This window comes from Trachurus trachurus (assembly GCF_905171665.1).
Source record: "Trachurus trachurus genome assembly, chromosome: 5".
Lineage (NCBI taxonomy): Eukaryota > Metazoa > Chordata > Actinopteri > Carangiformes > Carangidae > Trachurus > Trachurus trachurus.
Genome location: NC_139896.1, coordinates 27532161 through 27553595, shown reverse-complemented (window position 1 = coordinate 27553595; position 21435 = coordinate 27532161). Strand labels below are relative to the sequence as shown.

The following is a 21435-nucleotide window of genomic DNA, read 5'->3' as shown; positions in this document are numbered from 1 at the left end:
GCAGAGTTGAGCAAGTTACTGAGGCAGACCATGGACCAGCCACTGCTGCTGCAGAGGATTCATAATTATACATACGGTACAAAAAGCACCTCAGTGCTTCACTCTCACTCTTAAAGCCCACCCATCTTCTTTAACTTTCTCCTCTGGGAACTTAAGTAATCAGCATTTAGATTAAAAATGTAAAGACCGTTTATAGATCTTTTTCATTTGTAGTGTATTTGTCAGGTCAAAGCTCAGCATTCGGCCAATTAAGTCTGAGGCAACTCCAATTTAGAGTAAATTAATGAGTAATGAGACTGGGTTTGCTTGTTTGCTTTGGGTTTTTTTCCCCCACATCTGCGTGTTCCCTGACAAGCAAATGTCAACAAAATCACTCTAATGAGCAAGTAGGCAGCTAAAGAGCTATCTGACTGCAACGTTGAAACTGATCCCTGGACAGATCAGCAGAGAGAGGAGCAGTGGAGTTCAGTTAAAAATAATGAATCAACTTAATGTCTTGATTTTGCATTATCTAGTTTTTTGCTATAATTATATGTTGTGTAATGACTTTATTACAGGGGTGGGCAAACATTTTGGCCCAGGGGCCACAATGAGTTTTAAAGGAGACATATTCTGCCCCTTTTCCTCAAATTAAAATAGCTCCCAGGTGTCTTAAAGACACGTCTGTGACATGCTTTGGTCAAAATACCCCAAGGATCAAACATCACAGCACTTTTTTATCGGCCCAAAATAGCTGATAGTAGTAATAGTACAGAACGGCTGGTTTCAGTGCCTGTCCCTTTAAATGCAAATGTACCACTGCTCACCCAGCCAGCCACCTCTACCGGTACCAGTACTCACAGGTAGGGGTGGTATTATGCAAATTTGAAAACTAATTACATCATTGGATGACAACTGAGGGAACAGCTCGTAAAACCACATGGATTTCAACATAGGGAGCCTGAAAATCTGAGATTTTTTTTGGTCAACTCTCACTTTTTGGGGCCCAGAAGGCAAGACAAACACCCAAATAAAAAAGAGCCTTCAAAAAGTGATATTTCCATAATATGTCCCCTTTAAAATTTGATGGCTGGGTCAGTGTCAGATGCATGGAGCGTGTACTGTGAACTAATCTAAATGACGTGTACCTCAAAGTATAGGAAAATTTACATTTAAATTGCATTCAGTTTCAGTGGGAGCAGTGTTGTTGTTGGTCACCCTTTTTTACCAGTGCCTCAAAGTTTGAGGTCTTATCATTTGGACAATTTTGAACCAATATTTGATGGGCCGGATTAAAAAGCCCAACAGGCCGTAATTGGCCCGTGGGACCTGGATTGTTTGCCCATGCCTGCTCTATTATGAATGTGTAAAGAAGTTTTTAGATTAATAGAAAACTGTCTCCACTGAAGGTTTTCACTCCACTGAACCACAGTGTGATGGGTGAACATGTAGCCTTTACAGGATGACCCCCCATGCAGCAACAGCATAACTAAGAATCTGATGCTGAAGTTGCAGTTAAGGATCTCCTCTATAGTCAGAAAAAACAACAGGATGTGAGAGGCAGGATGACTCATTTCTGTCAAAGTGAAAATCATTATCTGGAAAATCTCAAATCCACATCCACGAGCTTTGACTATGCAAAAAAGCTTGTTTGTTTATGGCTCCTCTCTCACTTGACTTCACACATGCACATCCTTTCTGTGCTGCCAACACCTGAGCGTGGCTTGCTGTGAGAAGCTCTGTGTGATCTCTTGTTTGTTGGGAGATAAAGGATATGGATAAGACTGGACATACATTACAGGCCGAGGGTCATGAGGTGGTCTTTGAGGCTGCAGCTGCCATATTTATTTCAAAGAGTAGACAGAGAGCCAGAGCAAAAAGGTGAAAAAAACAAACAGGAATTTGCCTGTGCACAGAGACGGCATGACTGGAGAAAGGTTGGGAGAGGGAAAACAACAGGATTTGACATCTAAACAGAAAATGAAGAATCTTGGAATCAATGTGGGGAGGGTGTGTGTGTGTGTTGGGGGATAAATCAAGGATGCTGGAATGACTGTAAATACAAGGCAGATCCACAGGGCTTTGGTTGAGTCACAGTGAAATGAATATTAAGGGTCGGCCCACTTGTCACACACTCACCATAATCGTGTCCGAGCTCTCAGAGGTAGTCAGGGGGCTGACAGGGAGAAAGGAATCTTATCATATTCATTCACACCCTCTCTCTTTGGAAATCAGAGACAGAATTATGCCAATACACAACCTGGGAAAAACATACTTTTTTAAAAATGTATAATAAAAATATCCATAACGCAAGAAAACAACAACAGTACAGAATACTTTGTGAGGTCTATGTGCTTGTATCAATTCCAATGCCTTGTTTCAGTTACTAATGAATGAGACTTCTGTGTAAACAAGTCATTAAATATACTTGAAATGAACAGAATTTGCAGTATAGATTTTTTTTTGTAACAATCCCTTAAACAAATTCCTCATTAGAAAATAGAGGCCTGTCAGTCCAGCACAATAAAACATCTCTATAACATAACAGCTTTGATCATTCATTTCAAATAGAAATAGTTACAGATATTCAAGTAAAATATTCAGTTCAGTCATCTTGTATCATTTTTGACAAACAGCGTCACTTCTGTAAAAATGTTTCAAGAAACTCAGGCTACCTGAATATGATGTTCTGTTTTCTGACAACAAAATTGAACTGGTTTGAACACTTCCAACTGTGCAGTTTAAGGTTTCAAAGATAAAGTCTGGTGTTATTCTGTATTTTCCTTTTGCATATGTGGTCCAGAAATCCCACAAAAAGACCAAAATTAACAGTGAATTGAAATGTAATCTGCAAAGGCAAAGGCAGATCGCCTCATTCACAGACCTCCGCTGTTGACCAATAACTAATACAATCACACCAGTGAGACATGTTTCCTCATAACTATACATGCCTTCATTTATTTTCTATTGATCAATGTTGCTGCCATAAACACTGACTGGCACTCCAGATATGGATTAATCCACTGCTAAAAATAGTCCCAGACTAATGCTGTTTTACTCCAGTTTGGTTTAAATTCACTAAATTAAAAATAAAATAAAAACTGGCTGTTTTAGGGAATATCTTTGATCTTAATCTACAATAAAGTCATATTTTCATGGTCTGTTTTTAACAATTAACATCTTATTCTGTGGAGAATCCAATTACCGGTAAGCCATTGTTAGTTTTGATCTTTTCATGGATATAGAGATATTAGGATAAATAGGTAATAGCCTATTACCCATCATTTCCTTTATTCTCTCATTCTTAACCAATATGTCTCACTGAATTTTTACTCCTCCCCACCAACAACGCCCCACCACCTCGGAGCGGGAACCTCTGGGCTCTTCTGGCCACCGTGAGGCCACTCCTCTCCCTCCTCCTGCTGTCCACCAGCCTCTTCCCCCAAGTCCAGTTCTTTAAATGAGTTTCCCCCGGAGCTGCCGCCTCTGTGGTCTCTATCCTCTTGATCCCGGGTAAGCACAGAGGAGTGGACAGAGGAGGCCGCCAGGGACGTCTCTCTGCTGTCTGACAGGAGAACCCCACTCCCCGAGCTGTATTCACTGTTTGAGTCTGCACCTAGAGCAGTGATAAAACAAAGGGAGGGAGAGGACAGATGGTGAGAGGGCTTCTATAAACAAACGCCACATGAGAAAAGCCTGGCTGCCCAAAAAATCCACGGCTGGGATTCAACCAGAAATCTGCATGATGGTATTTGAGCTGCGCAGTGTTTTTTTTTTTTTGGCACAAAACGACTATTATCTCCTCCATTATGTTTCCTTTATTTTACACCAATATTATGAGTCATGTCTACCTCACATGCATGGAATCAAACATCTGAATATTCCCCTATGAAATCAAATGCTGTCATTTTATTGTAGTTGGCATGCTGCATGTTTTAGAGAGATTATTAAAATAGTCCAGGGCCACCAAAGTCACTGCCAGTGACAGAGGCAAGATAACAAATGACCTAAAGTGATAAAAGTCCTATAATTAATAGGATGACCCTGGCTTACAATGTCATTGAATGCATCCAACTGGTTTCCTCTGATGCAGTGGTTTAAAATAGAAAACCACTGCTGCATCTAGTTCATTCAGTCTGATTTGGTGTGACTGTTTTTTTATTTATTTATTTAGCGTTTCTCTGATGACAGTACACACACATTTTTCTGCTTGTTAATGAACTATGAGATTAGCAGCAACACTTCATGCTGCGACTTGAAGTTAATTAGAAACTCCTGGAAGCTAAAGGTCTTGTGCTCTCTAATTGGACGGCATTCAGATACGCGGCTCGGCTCCTTCTCCCCCTCAGTGTTTTCTGAGCTTGTGCTTCGCAGGTTAATAGGATCAATGTCGTACTGGCATGCTCCGGTCACTCGACCTTTTGTCTTTTTGGATGCGAGTGTTTGCATATAACGTTCTTCTCCAATCAATACGTGCTAACGCTAAGTCAGCCTGTCATCAACTGCAGAGCTGATGATGATAGTGATGATGATGATGATGATGATACACATGGATGGCAAGAACTAACCTTTCCTATGAAACAGTGGACGGGAGCCAGGAGGGGGCTAATCGTCATGTTGCAGGTGATAAATACTTTATGACATGGGGCAAGCTGGAGCTGAAGGTTGTTCTGTTCAGAGATCAGTCAGCTGACCGACTCCAAAACTGTATCCTAATGTCACAGGGCTTCACTGTTCAGAGTCGCCAATTATCAGTCAACTAAATGCACTTAACATTTCCATCCATGCATTCGCTATACCATTTATTCTTATAGGGTCACAGGATGGCTGGAGCCAAGCTGACAGTGGCTGAGGGCGGGGTACATCGTGGACAGGTCACATTTAGCATTTCATTGGGAAAACACAAATCAAACACACATTTCAAGATGCTTATAGCATGAGCTCTTTTTAAGAACTTTAAACTTTATCTGTTTTCTTTTATTTTACTTTTATTTGCTCTTGCTTTTAACTGTTTTATGCTTCTCTTTTTTTATGTTTTGTCTTTATGTAAAGCACATTGAGTTGCCTTGGTATGAAATGTGCTATATACATTGACAGAGACGAAGGCGGAGAAACCCAATGTAATGCCAATGTGACACTGAACAAGCGTTGCAGGTTCCTGTGCTCTGGAGGCGTGGCTTCAGAGAGAAGTCTGAGGAAAGGGGCTTGTTGACTTGTGTCTTTTCAAAATGTAGCCTGCTCAAACCGTTTTTACAGCATCTCCTACCCTACCTTCCTTTAACAAGACATTATGGATTACGGGGCATGTTTGTGACGTCGTGTCCATGTTTCTTGCAAGACGAGATATTGTAAGGTTGGTTTTCGGCCAAGAGATGGTAGGTGGAAGGCAGAGAGCCTCCATTGTCCAAGTCATTTAACCATCACAATTACTCCAAAACTGCTAAATGATGGTGAAAATCTCGCAGACACGTTGAATATCAGATGTTGATGTTAAGAGACTTTCAGTCCTAGAGGCAAAATGCAAACATAGAAAATAAAATACAAAACACACACTATGTTAATTACACTGACAACACTGAAAATTGTATCAGCAGTAACTGGCATTTCATGAAGAGATACCATATGTTTACGTGGGCTTACCCTGCATGCCATGTGTGCTGTGTTGCACTCGGTCAAAAGCACTAGAGGCTCATGTTGTGTCACACCATCCCCAAAATATGATATTAGAAAATAAGATGGTGAGGCAGGAGAGAGATATTGGAGTGGAAATGACCCAATGTTGACAGAGAATATGAGACTGGGGCTGGGATGGAGCACACGCCGGAGTTGGAACGTGAGGTGAAGCACAAGAATTCAAACCAACAGCATGTTAGCTGAAGGGCTAAGTGAATTATAAATCATTTATTACACTCCACAAATTCCATTAAAGTGGTGCTATGATTATTATCACCTGTTGGAAGAAAAGATGACTAGAATCAGGGCTAAATATGATGTACAGTAGAGAATTTACTCCAATTTATCTTCATGAACGTGCATTCAAAATTCTTTTTTAAATTAAAAAAACAAATTTCATTGTAGCCACGAGCTCTCTGATTAATTTACACCCACCTCGCGTGCATGTGATTGATGGAGGGGAGAGAAACATGAAAAAAGAGCATACTACGAAAGAGCAATGAGTTTGGGCTCATGTTGGTTTCTCCTCAGCTGCTTGAACGCCTAAAGCAAGTCACAAAATGTAATCAGTCTATGGGGAAGAAAAAATCCTGTTTGGATTGGAAGACACATTAGACATGATGTGTTCATCTTTTAAAGGTTAAATCTCTCTCTACGTTTGATTGGAGGGGTTTAGCGGTGCCTACAGGCATCGGTCGCTACATACAGTCAGACTGACGGTTGATGCGTTTTTGGAACATGAGCGTATAGATTTAATGTGCTGCACTCAACTTCCTTTACAGAAGGGTAATCATTTAGAACTTGTTATCAGTTCATGTACACGGTGACTGGCCAAGATATGGACTTGAAGACTTGGGCTCTCACTCCACTAAAGCTTGAACTTTTGTGAGATTGGGAGAGCAAAAATATTCAGCTGACAATGTTCAGGTGCATCTGAATAAAGTAGAATATGATGGAGGTCATGATAGTGGAGCTACTGAACCAGACTAAGAGACCGTTTAAAGGCTCAGGAAACCTTTGCAGAGTTAATCAGCTGGTAAGAGTGTGACACTATAGTGAACTTTTTCATTATTCTAGTTTTTTGATTTGGGTTTTTTTATTAAATGTAAGCCACAATCATTACACTTAAAATAAATAAAGAATAATTAACTTCCATGATATTCCAAATTATTGAGATGCACCTGTAAAAGCACAGTCTGACATCCAAACATTTTAGCAGCTATGGTCTTATTGTTTATTTGCTTTGCTGTTTTTATCTGTTCTGCTTTTTTACTTAATGTTGATTTTGTTCACTTTTTTCTGTGTAAAGCACTTTGGTCAACTTGGTTGTTTTTAAATGTGCTCTATAAATAAATTGGTTTGGATTGGATTGAAAAGCAATAAGAATAATTTTTAAGGGTTTTTAAGAAGTGGTCTCAACTCAAAAGAAAAAAAAAACTTGACAGGCTTGTCAGCATTCTTCAGCTGATGTCAGTGTAACGCTTTCCACTTCATGCAGCAGTTGGCTGGATGCGCAGAAATGAAGCGGTGGTTTGCACTCTTCCTCCAGGGCAGGTTTTTCACTTTAATTTTTCACACTTGCTTGTGTTACTTCAGAGAAACAACTCGAGTTTAATGCATCTGTGAAAGGCTTCATCTGACAGTGTGCACCATTACCATGAAAGACTACTGCATGGCTCCTCTCTTTGATGGGGGGCCTCCCTTCTCACCTTCCTCCAGTGTGGTCGTATAGAGCAGCCATAAACACTTTGACCTCACATCTAGCCGCAGCATGAGCTTAATTTATACTCGTGTGTTAAGGTGCGGAGACTACACTATAGCCTTCACACTGTGGTTAATGTGCACCCCTGTGGGCTACTGAGGTACAATGTATAGCGGTATAGGGACTGCAGCAGCCCCACCTTGTTTTCCCCTTCATGTTTGTGATGCTGTTGGAAACGTAAAGCAAGTTTCAAACCGTCTTTACACTGCATGGTTCAAGTGACACAATTCCAATTTTTCCCTCTCGAATGGCGCAGATCGGATCTGTAACATGAACGTGTAATTGTCAGATCCGATTCAGGCCTCCTCCATGTGGGAATAAACTGGATATGAAACGCCAATACGCCTGTGATCTAAACAGACAGACCAGATATTTCCTGGCATTGTGACTCATACATCATCAATAATGTGATGGTAGCGCATTTTGACGATAGCGTTGATAACCAATGTTGCAGCTATCACTGCTGCATACACCCAGGCCTTAAAGGGATATTCCAGCATAAGTTTAACCCATGATCTAATTAAAGCACTGTGAGGCCGAGTAGAATACCTCCTCCAGAGATCAAGTTTGCCGACCGCAAACTTCTCCAGTTGTAGCGACTTCAGCACAGACGGCCAGATAGCAAAATACTGCTGTCTTTGTAGCCAAGAGCCAACCGTGATCAAAAAAAGCCACTCATAGTCACAAATAATGCTCAGAACAGCACCAATCTCTTATGCCAGAAAATCCCTTCTTTCTCTTCCACCTTAAAATGCGACCAATATTCTGTGCACCTTCAAAAGTGCAATGTACAATGTCCATTTCGTCAGCGTTCCACGTTGATAGCCAAACCATGTCTGTGCATACGGGTTGTTTCACACAAGCCAAGCAGGTGTGAATGCAGATATCAGATATTGGTAACATCTAGACAACATGTAGACAAGGCATGTCCAAACCATTCGACAAAGGGCCGTGGCCGTGTGGCTGGAGGTTTTTGTACCAACAGCTTCTTTCCCACAGCCATTCAGACCCTCAACACAAACCGTCACTTTGTTTTCTTAAAGATGTGAAATTCTGGCTCATGCAATATGACAGAGAGGTTTTATCTCTGTGTTTCCTGACACTTTTAATTTGGTGTGTTTTATTCTACAATTCCTTTTATTCTTACATTAAAGAGTCTATAAAGGGTCTATTCCCAGACTCTTTAATCAACTGATCTCAGTCTTCAGACAGCTGATTGGTCGAACTGTTTGCTCTTGATTGGTTGCAAAAAAAACTTGCAGCCACACAGCCGTTCAGTGGAATATTTAGGACATGCCGGATTGAAAAAAGACAGTCAAGAAAAATCGTGTATAGGCAACATATTGGAATTGGGCATCAAGACCTGTAGTGTAAAGACAGCCAAGGCTTGTTATGTCTCCCTATCAAAGCCACTGTCACTGCTCTACATGGCACTGAATGACAGACTGTAAATATGACAACAACACTGGCATCCGTCTGGTGTTGTGGTGAAAAAATGGTATAACTTCTATTTGCCCCCAAAGAGTTAAAAACAGCTCCGGAAGCTGCGACGCAACCGAGAAAGAGAGTGACAGCACCATTTTTTTTGACAGCTGTCTGACAGAGTGAGGAGCCATGTGCTGAGGGGCCGGAGGTTTAATCCGGCCACTAATGAGTATGGAGGAGTGATTGGTCCATTGATTCCCAACCCATCCATCCGCTTCTCCAGAGAAGCCTCCGGTGTCCCAAATGCTCCACTGACCTGGGTAAGTTGATACCAGTGTGACAGGAGCATGGCTACCTGTCACATTATCATTCACAGTCATGGAGCAGAGTGGTACCTCTCCTCATGCACTGCGCTCGTGACACATGGAGAGCGGTGGATTTGTCAGCGTCGCTCAATTTCACTTTTTTTTTTCGCAGCAGAGATCCAGAGGGGAACTTCTGAGGCATGATGGGAGAAAGATGTGACACTAGATACCAGATACATATTCTAATCATGTGCTGGAAGTCCTGTGGCATGTGACGGGGTAATTGAGGGACTTCAAAGAAAAATAAGGAACCAAAATGAATATATATAAATTTGTTATATAATGATAATAATGAAATACATTTTTATAGAATCATCATTTCAAATATCAGATTTGACTGACAACACATCCCAGACCAAACCACGGAGGCTCACTTACGGCTTTATGCATCTTAGACAGTTTGGTTATACATATCCTGACAATATTTTAGACATTTTAGATAAAACCATTAATCACACTGTTCATAAAGTGACAAGGAAAAAAGAAAAAGAAAACTGTCATAAATTCATACAGAACACAATATTACATCTTTACATAGTTTTGTCCGTCCAACTGTCCAAAATCCTAAGATATTCCGTTTAGTTATGTTTCAAAACAGCCAAAAGCAGCAGCTTCTCATTGTTCAGAAGCTGGAACCAGAGCGGATATTTGGCATTAATTCATGATGGATGAGTTAAATAAATAATTAGAATTGAACAGTGTAGCTGATTAATTTTCTGTCAGTCTAAAAATTGCTTCAGAGCCAGTGATTTTCTATATAAGTCTAAACAACCAATTCAATCTTTTGCATGTGCACATTTAAATAAATTGTCTTGTGTATAGCCTATACTCATGTTCCTTCATATTGATTTGTGTCCTTTATCTTCCAACTGGGCTATATCTGTATTCACTGTGGCTCTATTGAATTTAACTGAATTGTAACAATAGGGCCTCTGTCACAATGCCGTAGCAATTAGGTGCAATGAAGCTCTTATCATCAAATGGGCTTATTTTAATTCTTCCATGTGAGCTCATCCCTTCATCTCCCTTCATCCACTTCTGACTCGTCCAAACACTCCTCCACCAGCTTTTATGTCTCCTGATGATAAGTTAGTGTCAAGTGGAATTGTGTTTTAAGGATTTGTGCTTCTTTTACAGCGAGGGGGGGCGTTTCCATATGGCGCCCACATAGCTGTGGACAGCCCCCGTGCCGAGTGTAAACACACTTCCACCAGAGGCCGTTGTGTCTGGCCTTTTCATTAACACCTACGAAGGTGTCAATCACAGTTTTTTTTGTGTGTCGGGGCTGCTCATAAACAAAACAGCAGTAGAAATAAGAGCCGATTCCCCTGGGTCCGACCCGAGTGGAAACATCCAACAGCTGAATGTTGAAGCTAAAAACACAGGCATCCTGACATTGAGGGCCCAAGGTGGCCACCAGGAACTCATGTTTTTTACTGTGTTGTTTTAAAGGCCTTTCTGTAGGAGCAACCAAAATATAAAGGCTAGGTCCAATCTAGACCGCCTGTGGTCAGGCGCTGTTTTTTTTAACTCTTTGGAGGCAAGTTCAAGTCAAATCAAAACTCAAGTCCATGGGAGCAAATCACAGTATGAGTCAAAAAGCATTCAGAATCCATCTGAGATCCGATCAGTCATTTCACATCCCTTTGTGTTTTGCAGTGTGAAAGAAAAAGTGTCCTGGTCACACTGAAGGAACTCTCACAGTCTAATTAGCCCCACCATAGTTTCATGATGAGTTTTTAGATGTGCATCCTAAATCGGTATTGGTGAGGGACAACTTTTAACCTTTAGAGTCTCTGTTAATCGGCAAGGCAAGGCACGTTTATTTGTATAGCCCATTTTTACAAATAGTTTGTCTCAAAGGGCTTTACACAGCATCATAACAACATCCTCTGCCCTTAGACCCTCACATCCACTGAGGAAAAACTCCCAGGAAAACAAAACAAAACAGGAGAAACCTCAGGGTGAGAGACAGAGGAATATGGAAAACATGGAGATGAAATTGTTACAATAATATGAGCCCAGGATAATATCCTAATGGTTAAAATTCATTAAGAGTTACCTCCACTATGTATCCTGTGTATCTTTGTTTTAAATTGTATATGTGGAATATGCAAATGTGTTTATTTTGCTGTTATGGGGTTTATCTACAGTATATAGCGGTAGGGTATTATTTTTATTTTATTTTAGAATTTTTTTTATCTACAGTAGTAGTAATAGTAGTAATAGTAGTTTATTCAGTCGTCATTACACTAGGGGTGGGCTAAAATATCGATATGGCGATATATCGCGATACTTTATGCCGCGATACGATATCGATATTCAATATTTAAATATCGATTTTTTTTTTCAATTTTTTTTTTCAAATAATAAATCATGTTTCAGACCTAAATCCAATTGAAATATGTTGTTGTAACTTGCACTTGTATAAAATGGCATGGATAATTTGAATTACATTGTTTTGACTCAGTTTGTCCCATGAATTATCACTATCATCTGATGTACATACAACTCGGATTTTAAGATGCATAACAAGTAAAATAAAGTAACAGTGTGCAGTACACTTTATTTTACTTGTTTTTTCTTGATTCTTGATTTGTAATTCATGTGAAATGGATTCAGTGCAATTAATAAATTCTGAATTTCTTCAGTGACACAGATATCGTGATGTATCGTGGATGAAATTTCTTGCAATATATCGATAATCGCAGAATCGCTGTACCGTGATATTATCGTTATCGTGGGTAAAATATCGTGATAGTATCGTATCGTGGGGTACCTAGTGATACCCAGCCCTACATTACACACAACCTAAAATTATACACTGATTTTTACATTAATAATGAATATATATAGCTAGATAGATAGATAGCTAGATAGATAGATAGCTAGATAGATAGCTAGATAGATAGATAGATAGATAGATAGATAGATAGATAGATAGATAGATAGATAGATAGATAGATAGATAGATAGATAGATAGATAGATAGATAGATAGATAGATAGATAGATAGATAGATACATAAATTTATTTTTAATTTATTTAATTAAAGCAGAAGTAAGCGATCCGGTCGTTTTGGCTAATGCTGCGTTCCAGGCCGGCTTTTGAAACCGTAAATTACAGCTTCAAGTCACAACTTACGACTTTGTAGCGTTCCAGGCAACCCACTCGTGTTTTTCCGACCTGTTTTACCGGTGAAAGTCACTATAACGGCCACTCGTAACTTCCGACCCGTGAACTCGTACCAGATCGAACTGGTACGACTTCACAGGTCGGAAAAACACGAGTTACGAGTTGCCTTGAACGCACCATAACAGTCCTCGTCCCTACGTCACCACATTCACGGCGTTCCTTGGCTGCACACACAGCCCTGCATGCTGTTCTCTCTCCTCATTGGATAAAAACTGTGGGATACGAGAAATGTTTTCTCCTCGGCTCAGAGCAGAGTGACTGGGAGACCCGTGTTTCGGTCCAAACACTCTATATAAGTGATTGCTGTCGGAAGATATAACTATTTAAGACTTATATTAACACAAATATATCACTTACTTCTGCTTTAATGTATGATGTTAATGACTGAAAAGGTATAGGCTGAAGCATACTGCTTTAATTTACCTATCTCTTATATTACATTTCATTGGTTCATTCTTCTATTTGGGAATTATTTCCCTTCAGGGATCAATAAAGTAATGCTGATTGTGAACAACCTCCCTTTAACTGTGTAGGGGAAATATAATCACTGAGCATGTTAAATTTAGATTTGCTGGCCCTCTCCTGTGCTGTATTGGTGATGGGACTTTGGGACATTACATCCCATCAGTCTTCCCTCAGCAGTAACACCAGTAAGCCTGTGGGCTTTGATTACTTCCCTGGTTACCTCAAAGTTCAACAATGAAGAACATGTACCTGAGATGTCTGTGTCACTGTCTAATTCCTCTTCTCCTGAGAGCCTCCTCTCCGCCTGCCGGGCCTCAGGCACATAGAAATCTCCCTGTCGAGCCAAGGGAGCCATGAAGTGGACCCGACCCCCCCTGTAGATCTCAAGGAACGGGTGTGCACACAGCCTCCTTTCCTGCAATACATCAAAATTCACACTTAATTCAAAATTACACACAATATAGTGTTGTTGATAGATATGCACCGATCAGGCCTAACATTATGACCACATTTCTCATCCTTTTGTCTGGTTTTAAATGTAAAATATCAGAGTTTTTAATCATGTGACTCTCAGCTGTGCAAGATCATTGTTATTTTGTTATTTTTATTTTGGTGTTTTACTGCTAGAATTTTTTTATTGATTGTAATTTTTAGTTAATCTGTTTGTATTCATGCACAATGGTCTGCTGCTCATCTTGGCCAGGACTTCCCTGAAAAAGAAATTGTTAATCTCAATGGATGTCTTCCTGGATAAATAAAGGTTACAGAAATTAAAAAAAAAAAAGAAAGACAACAAAGTGTTTTTCAGTGTTATTCATGTCATTTGTCATGATGTCATGCCTGATTGTTGAAATGTCACAAACAGTTGATTGTGTGTATACCTAGAAACACTTTGTGGTGATTGAATTCCCAGTGCAAAGATGAGTCATGTCACTAATTAACACATGAATTACATGTTCACATACATGTAATGCAAAGAGGAAACACCACGGTGGAATACAAGTGGAGACGTGCTAACACAAGTCTGAGAAAGCTGAAAACGGTACGTGGGAACCTCGCTGTTGGACTCAGATGAATTATTCTCTCTCTCTCTTCACACCCAACATGCAGCACATGCTGGCTCTGTATAATCTCCCTCCACACATGCTGGCCCGTCATGGCTGCCTCTGTCGAAGCCGCTGTCCTCTCTCCGTTACCCGCCTCACTCCTCCAGAGACAGGAAGTCTCACACGACCACTTCACTTCTTGCGGGCTCATTAACCTTTCATAAACCGTGCTTTGTTATTCCACTCATACGATGCCCGATGTCTGTTGCTTTCACAACATTCGGCATATGCTAAATGTCGAGCAATACTAGAAACTACTAGAAACTGTCAATGTTACTGTTAATGATTTGAATTTAATTAGTTTTAATTTGCTAAAATTGATGTCAGTTTTAACTTTGACTACTGTTTGATCTGATGTAACATTAAATAAAAAAACATTTAATACAGTTTGATATGAAGTTATTGCTTTAATTGAAAGAGCCTATAGCATTGGTTCAGTAAAACTGAGAATAAAAGCACTGTATTATGGTAATGCAGACCTCCGCCGCATTTAATTCCTTGCACTCTCCATCCATTTCCCTGAACCGTGTGTTTCATCACTCACTTGCACCACATTAGCCCGAGCCTTTTTAGACCATGAATCATTTCTTATACTTTGGCAAATGCATGACAACCAAGAAGAGTTGAAACCGTTGAGATTACTATAGTTTCTTGACAGATCCTGCGAGCACGGCGTCCCCGCGCCCCCCTCGCTGACGTGCCACTTCCAAGCAAAGCGGATGTCAACTGACAGGTAGATACTGTTTAATGGAACAACAGGAACGTCACACACGCAGGATATGATAATCAGGCTAGCAGGAACACACACACACTTCTGAGACACCCTTTGGAGGAGACAGCTAACTTCTTTTCAAACTCCGTCCTATCATCTCTCTCACCATCTGTCTCTCGGCCCAATTATGACAGCAGCAACACTCCTCGTGCTGCCGCGGAAACAACGTTGTCAGTTTTAGTGATTTCAGCAACATCAATTATTGGTGCACATTTTTCCTTCAGAAACATCTGTGTACCCTTCATTGGTTTGGCTCATCATCAGCCGGAGTCAGACGCAGGCTGCTACATATTGCATATTGACGTGCACGTATGCATGACGACATACACACAGCAGTTTAACGCCGCGTGTTCAGGTGCCATCAATAAATGATCAAATGGGGAAGAAACGGGAGTACGGCGCAGACACGTTGTCAATACAACGCCGACACACAGGGATTCAGAGTTGATACATTCTGATTTGTCAAGATTATCTTTGCTTTCACTTACAGAGGAAAATGGATGAGGCATTTCATTTGGCTTGTTGGTGTTTCATAACAAAAGGTTTGAGAGGACCTGACAGATACAATACTGTAGACAAGATGTACTAAATAAGAGGAGTCTCAACAGTCCAGTGGCACACTTTAAAAAGACCCAAGCATAAAAGCATTACAAGCCAGATGAGCAGAGTAAGAGTGGGTTTTTAAAAGCACTGCATTTACCCCGAGAAGAAAATAATGGTAACACCTACAAATGAATATAATGGACCTAAAATAGAGAGGAGCCACTCTGGACTGCTCTATTCTTGCTTCACTTCTTTCATATAAATCCCAGACTGTTTGAAAGGGAACAATCGAAGGAGCAGTGAGGGATGGAGGAGAAGTGGACACGTGCTTGCTTCACTACATCAGTGATCCCCAACCAGGGCTACGCAAGCACATTGCAGGAGGTACATGGAAACAATTATTCATTTATTTCCAAGATGATAAGTAAATATTCCAAGTCATTCCATAAGCTCATAAGTACGTGCACGCCACAACTAGTTTCCCCTTGAAGACAATAAGCTGTGGAACAACTCTGTAAAGACACATGTCAAGGCCACAGCAAACACCAAAACAACCAAATATAGGCTAGCTGCAAGCTAACAAGGATGAATGGCTCACATGTCCAGTTATTTTTGCTCTGGACTCAGGAGATGGTGGGGAGCCTGCTGATAAACAGAAGACAGAAGCCAGACTTAAAGTAACATTGCGGAGTTTTTCGGCCTTAAAATAATGTTTCCAGACTCATTGCAGTGATAGAAAAATGGTTAATAAGATGAATGGTGCTGCCGCCGCAGCCTGAGCCGGGTCACGTCGGCTGAAACTGCACTATGTAACTTCCCTGCACGGGTACGAAACACCGCCCCCCCTCCTCCCCCCTCCCCTCTGCGTCGAGGGAGAGACGTGGTGGGTAAAAGCGAAACTTACGGTTCTCCTCCGGTCGTCGCGGCCGCCCCCACACACCCCCTCCCCCCCTCCCCCGACCACCCGCCACACAGTCTCCTTGCAAACATGTGGGAAATACTGTCCTTTATTAATGGGAATAGACGCTGGATGCGCTGGCTGATAAGTTTCGTTTTCGTTTTTCCCCCCAGACGATAGCGCTTCTCAACCAGATGGTGGGAGCACTGAGCTGAAACTCTGCAATGTTGCTTTAAAGCAACACTATTTAGTGTTTTGACCTTAAAGGGATAGTTCAACATTTTTGAAAATTGGCCCATCGCCATGATCCCCCTAGTAATAGCGGTAGGTTCGTTACCTTTAATTGTTGGTCCAAGCTGCTTTTAGATCGGGGGAGAAGAATACCGAGCGGCGCAGCTACACTACGGAGGCTAATGGAATTTCTTGGTTTTGCTCATCAAACTCAGCAAATACACAACCAAAAAACTCAAAAACGCTGTGGTGGACAAGTTGTGACCTGCACATTTACCACGCTATGAGATAATAGCGGAAAGTTAAGAGAAGTGAAGCAAATACTCGGAACTACTTTCTTCAGTGAACCACTGGTCGGAGGGACACAGTGTGCGCACCTCAGCCAGTGCCGTAGTATACGGACGTATCTGCAGTAAACAGGCGCTTTTGAAATCACTCCGCCGAGCAGCCGTCTAGAGTGTAAAGTCCGACTTTGCCTCTAAAACAACTCCATCTCGCAACTTTCCGCTATTATCTCATAGCGTGGTGAATGTGCAGGTCACAACTTGTCCACCACAGCGTTTTTGAGTTTTTTGGTTGTGTATTTGCTGAGTTTGATGAGCAAAACCAAGAAATTCCATTAACCTCCGTAGTGTAGCTGCGCCGCTCGGTATTCTTCTCCCCCGATCTAAAAGCAGCTTGGACCAACAATTAAAGGTAACGAACCTACTGCTATTACTAGGGGGATCATGGCGATGGGCCAATTTTCAAAAATGTTGAACTATCCCTTTAAAGCTGTACAGAAAAGAAAATTTAATTTGAGCCCACTGTGGGTCTTAAAGCAGATATCAGCTTCACGGCCGTTTCGGCTAATGCTGCGTTCAAGGCAGGCTTTTGAAACCGTAAGTTACAACTTCAAGTCACAACTACGACTTGGTAGCGTTCCAGGTAACCCGTAGCTCGTGTTTTTACCATCCTGTTGTCTGTGAAAGTTCCCTATAACGGCCACTCGTAACTTCCGACCCGTGAACTCGTACCAGATCGAACTGGTATGACTTCACAGGAAGGAAAAACACAAAGTACGAGTTTCTTTGAACGCACCATGAGTTAGCAGCCCCCGCCCTTGTCAGGCATCAATTGGTCCTCGTGCTACGTCACCACATTCACGCGCATCCCTTGGCTGCACACACAGCCCTTCATGCCGTTCTCTCTCCTCATTGGATAACACTTGTATCCCACAAGGAAAATTTTCTCCTCGGGTTACAGCAGAGCAGAGTGACGGAGAGACTCGTGTTTAGGCTGAAATACTTCATGTAAGTGATTGCTGACGGAAAATAGGACTATTTAGGACTTATATTAACAAAAACATTCCACTGATATCTGCTTTAACATTAGTCTAATAACTCATCTATCAGACGATGGAGCCCAAACTTTGTGCAAAATTCTATTTTCGAGGAAAACCGGGATGAAAGTGTGTTTTTGTTTTTTTTCGCATTGGATAATGCAGGCGCACGGATTATACGTCACGCTGCTCATGATTCATCCACTGATATTGGATCCGTCATCCGTCAATCAAACGTCTGAGACACACACACACACACACCCAAGCTTTGAATATCCTGCCCCCTCGATAACGACCAATCAAATTTGTTTTCCTTACTCGGGTAAACTCGCGTGGAAACTCGGCGCGACAAACGGCCATTTCTGAACACCTTTAAAATAATGTTTCCAAACTCATTTAAGTGGTAGAAAAGAGGATGAATTGTGGCAATGGTATCTGTACCAGCAACGGCACCGGTACCGACGACGATGGTACCGGCAACAGCATCGTTACTGGCAACGCCAACAAATTCACACAGGCTACCGTGCTTCTCCCAGAAAGACACAGGTAGCAGATAGTTGCCCTTCTCAACCAGAGTACCAGCACCACTAATACTACATAGTGTTGTTTACACAGACAAAGGGGAACAATGCAAGTCCGGTCACCTTTCCTCTGTTTTGTTAACCCTCCTCCCAGCATGTGCATTTGTTTTTAACGAAGCTGACAAGAAAGCAATCCATGGAGCGGTGGATTACATTATTTAGGCTTGTCACGATATAGTTTCAGTAGTCGATAATACCAGTGAATTTTCACGATTCTTATACTCATTCGATACCACAAATTAAAAAAAATAAATTCACTACTTTATTAAAAACTGTTTCACATCAAACTAATATTTAATATAAGTATTTAAACTCTAATGTGCTTATTAATCTATTTATCAATCTGCACAGAATTTAAAGAGCAACCGAGGGTGAAAATGATATATTGTTTAGTTTTTCAGCTCGTACGTTTCGCATTGTTTTCACTCTGGTCCAAATGTCACACCACTGGCAGCATATAATTCCTCTTTTCACACAAGCAGGTCAGTGAAAACTGCATTTTGTATGGATTCACTGCATTTGCGGATCCACCACAGCCTCAGTGTGTCTTTTTGCTGTGAATGCAGACAGATTCTTATTTAATTTTATGTTTAATTTGTGTCTTTGTACAAATGAAAGTAAGAAATTAAAATGATTTTCATTTCATAATCAGTTGTGTTCCACCTTTAGGGAATCATCACAATGTAGGAGTGAGGGGGTTCTCATGGTCTGACAAATAGGCTCAGGGGGTACACAAGACAAAAAAGGTTGGCAAACAAGTGGACTACATCATGCAAAAAGAACGACAGGTTCAGGTGTGATGATACAGAACGATGCATTGGTAAGAGCGATTGTAAAATTTGCCGTACACACTGTACTAACGGGACCCTGCCTCTGGTGTAATGTCATCGAGACATTAGGGTTTTTGGGGGAATGGAAACATTGTGAGAAACCTGTGTTTACAAGGGAAATTATGGGGTATCACAGTCCTGCTGAGTGGCTCCGTATACCTCAGCAATTATGTGAAGGTGCAGAGAGAGAAAGCATCGAGATCTAATGGGTTCTGCAAGATGGTAAAAAAAAGACACTTCGGGTTAAAAACATGTTTTTGCTTTGCTCAAAATGTAAACAAAACTGAAAGCAGACAAAAAAAAACAGTCACCAGAGATCTAACTGCTCAGCCACTTTGACCTGAATGTAAGTCATTCTGGCTGCATCCTCACAGAAACACGCTTTTAACCAAGTGCACGTTCTATTCTATTAAATTATTACTCTTCTCGCCACATGTGCGTGTTTTAGGTTCTGCGACTGGTGCATTTTATAATTAGGACTTTATCGACACACTGGTGTCTTGTTTCTCTTGCTGCTACTTACAGTGTCTTTCTTCAGTTTTTTTTTTCATAAAAGCATCAGCTTTCTGTTCAAAGCTGAATGACTCATCTGTGCACCTTTTGTAATTATGTGAAGTTTTTTTTTTTTTAATATCTTATTGCTATTTTTTTTTTGTTAGATTTTGCCCACACACTGAACTTTTCCTTAAAATGAATTCCACCTGAAATTAATACTTTGAAGGCAAAAGCTCCCTCAGCAGACAGAAGTTGATGATGATTAATGAAAATCATTAATTAGTAATGTACAGTAAAAAAAAAAAAAAAAAAAAAAATCTGTTGTTCAGCAGGGGGTGGAGAGGTAAGCACCTCTGACTTGAAGGCCAGACATGTGTGGGTGGCTGCTGATTCACTCACTGTGGATTAATATTCAACAATAAGATCCAGCCTCTCCATGTGTGCTCTAACAGCCGCACTCCTTCAAAATAAAAGACTTTCAATAGATTTAAGTATAACCTAGATGAAGGTTTCAGCATTCAACAACCCCAGTCTGTCTCAGAGGCTTAGCCATTGAATACGTTTCATGTCCCACCTTATGCGTCAGCTGCACTGAAACGCAGATGAAATAGTGATCTACAAAGACAACAGGGCACAGAAAAGGGCAAAGTTTAGAGTATCTAATTAAGCAGTTTTCCAAATGAAAAAATAAAATACATGTTTTCTGCTTTTAGAGTGCTGGTCTAAGAATACAATCAATCACGCTGGGCTTTACAAAAACTGTGTTTTTTTTTGGAAAAAAAGCATATTTGTATAAAATATTTCAACCAAGAGACACATATGAAATGCAGAGAACCTCCATTCTCCCTGTAACAAGTTATATGTCATTTATTACTCAATTACTCTGACGCTGTTTAATTAAGGTAAAAATCCTGCATAGTTCCTCTTTTAGATCGGATATTAGCCCAATTGACTAAATAGCTGGATTGGGTATCAGATAATGGGGCTGATCCATGATGCCGATCTATTCACAAAGTTAGGAAAGTAATGTTTAAGTCTGAAAAAAGCGGATGAGTGCATCCCTCTTCACTGCTCGGTGCAAACTAACCCATGAAGCCGCGCAGACACAGTTATGTCAGTTGTGCTGTGTCTCATAAACCTGGGACAGAGGACAGGCTAATAATTAGACCTGATGTGGACTGTGCTCTGAACGCCTTTAGTAATAATTGGTATTGGGGAATGTGGCTAGCGTACTTATTGATTTTTGTTTGATTTTCTCCATAATCTCCTCCTACAGTATCAGGGGCCACAGAGACCCAGGAGAGCACTTAAGGCGGTCCAGAGCATCAGGGTCACAATGGGGCCATGTTTCCTTCACATCCTCCACTGCACAGAAATGGCAAGATTTTTGGACAGAAAGATATCTGTTATGTTGCTTCTCTGGCATGAAAACACCATTACACTGTGGTGTTATTAAGAAAACAGACATGGGAAATTACAGGGGGGCAGCAGAACGTGACCGCATCTTTGATTAAATTGATTAATCAAATAAAGAAAATAATAAAAACTGTAGAGGCAGGTCGGGATGTATCAATTTCAGCTCCTGTCGCTTGTTTTCTTGCTGTTGTTTTTTTATTTATTTTTGTCACTACTAGTTCACTCTTGCCAACCATGATTGCAAATGCAGAGTAGGTCATGAATTATAAATGGGTAAACGCAATCATCCTGGCCATCCCCAATACTTTGAAGTAGATTCTCCCCTTCACAAGCCTCACAAGTACGTATCAGCGCGTGCCAAAGCTGCTTCATTCAAAA

At 40.9% G+C, this 21435-nt stretch overlaps 1 protein-coding gene across 1 annotated transcript in view; it reads right to left on the bottom strand.

The window, feature by feature from the left end:
* Positions 1–3308: 3308 nt before the first annotated feature.
* tex264b (testis expressed 264, ER-phagy receptor b) overlaps positions 3309–21435 on the bottom strand; it is a gene marked incomplete at its 3' end in the record, with an annotated part of 45509 nt that continues 27382 nt past the window's right edge. The window contains exons 3-4 of the mRNA XM_083971374.1: positions 13114–13279; positions 3309–3595 (exon numbers count right to left, since the gene is read on the bottom strand). Of these exons, the coding sequence (XP_083827500.1) occupies positions 3309–3595; positions 13114–13279 (453 nt within the window). The remainder of the gene's footprint in view (positions 3596–13113; positions 13280–21435) is intronic.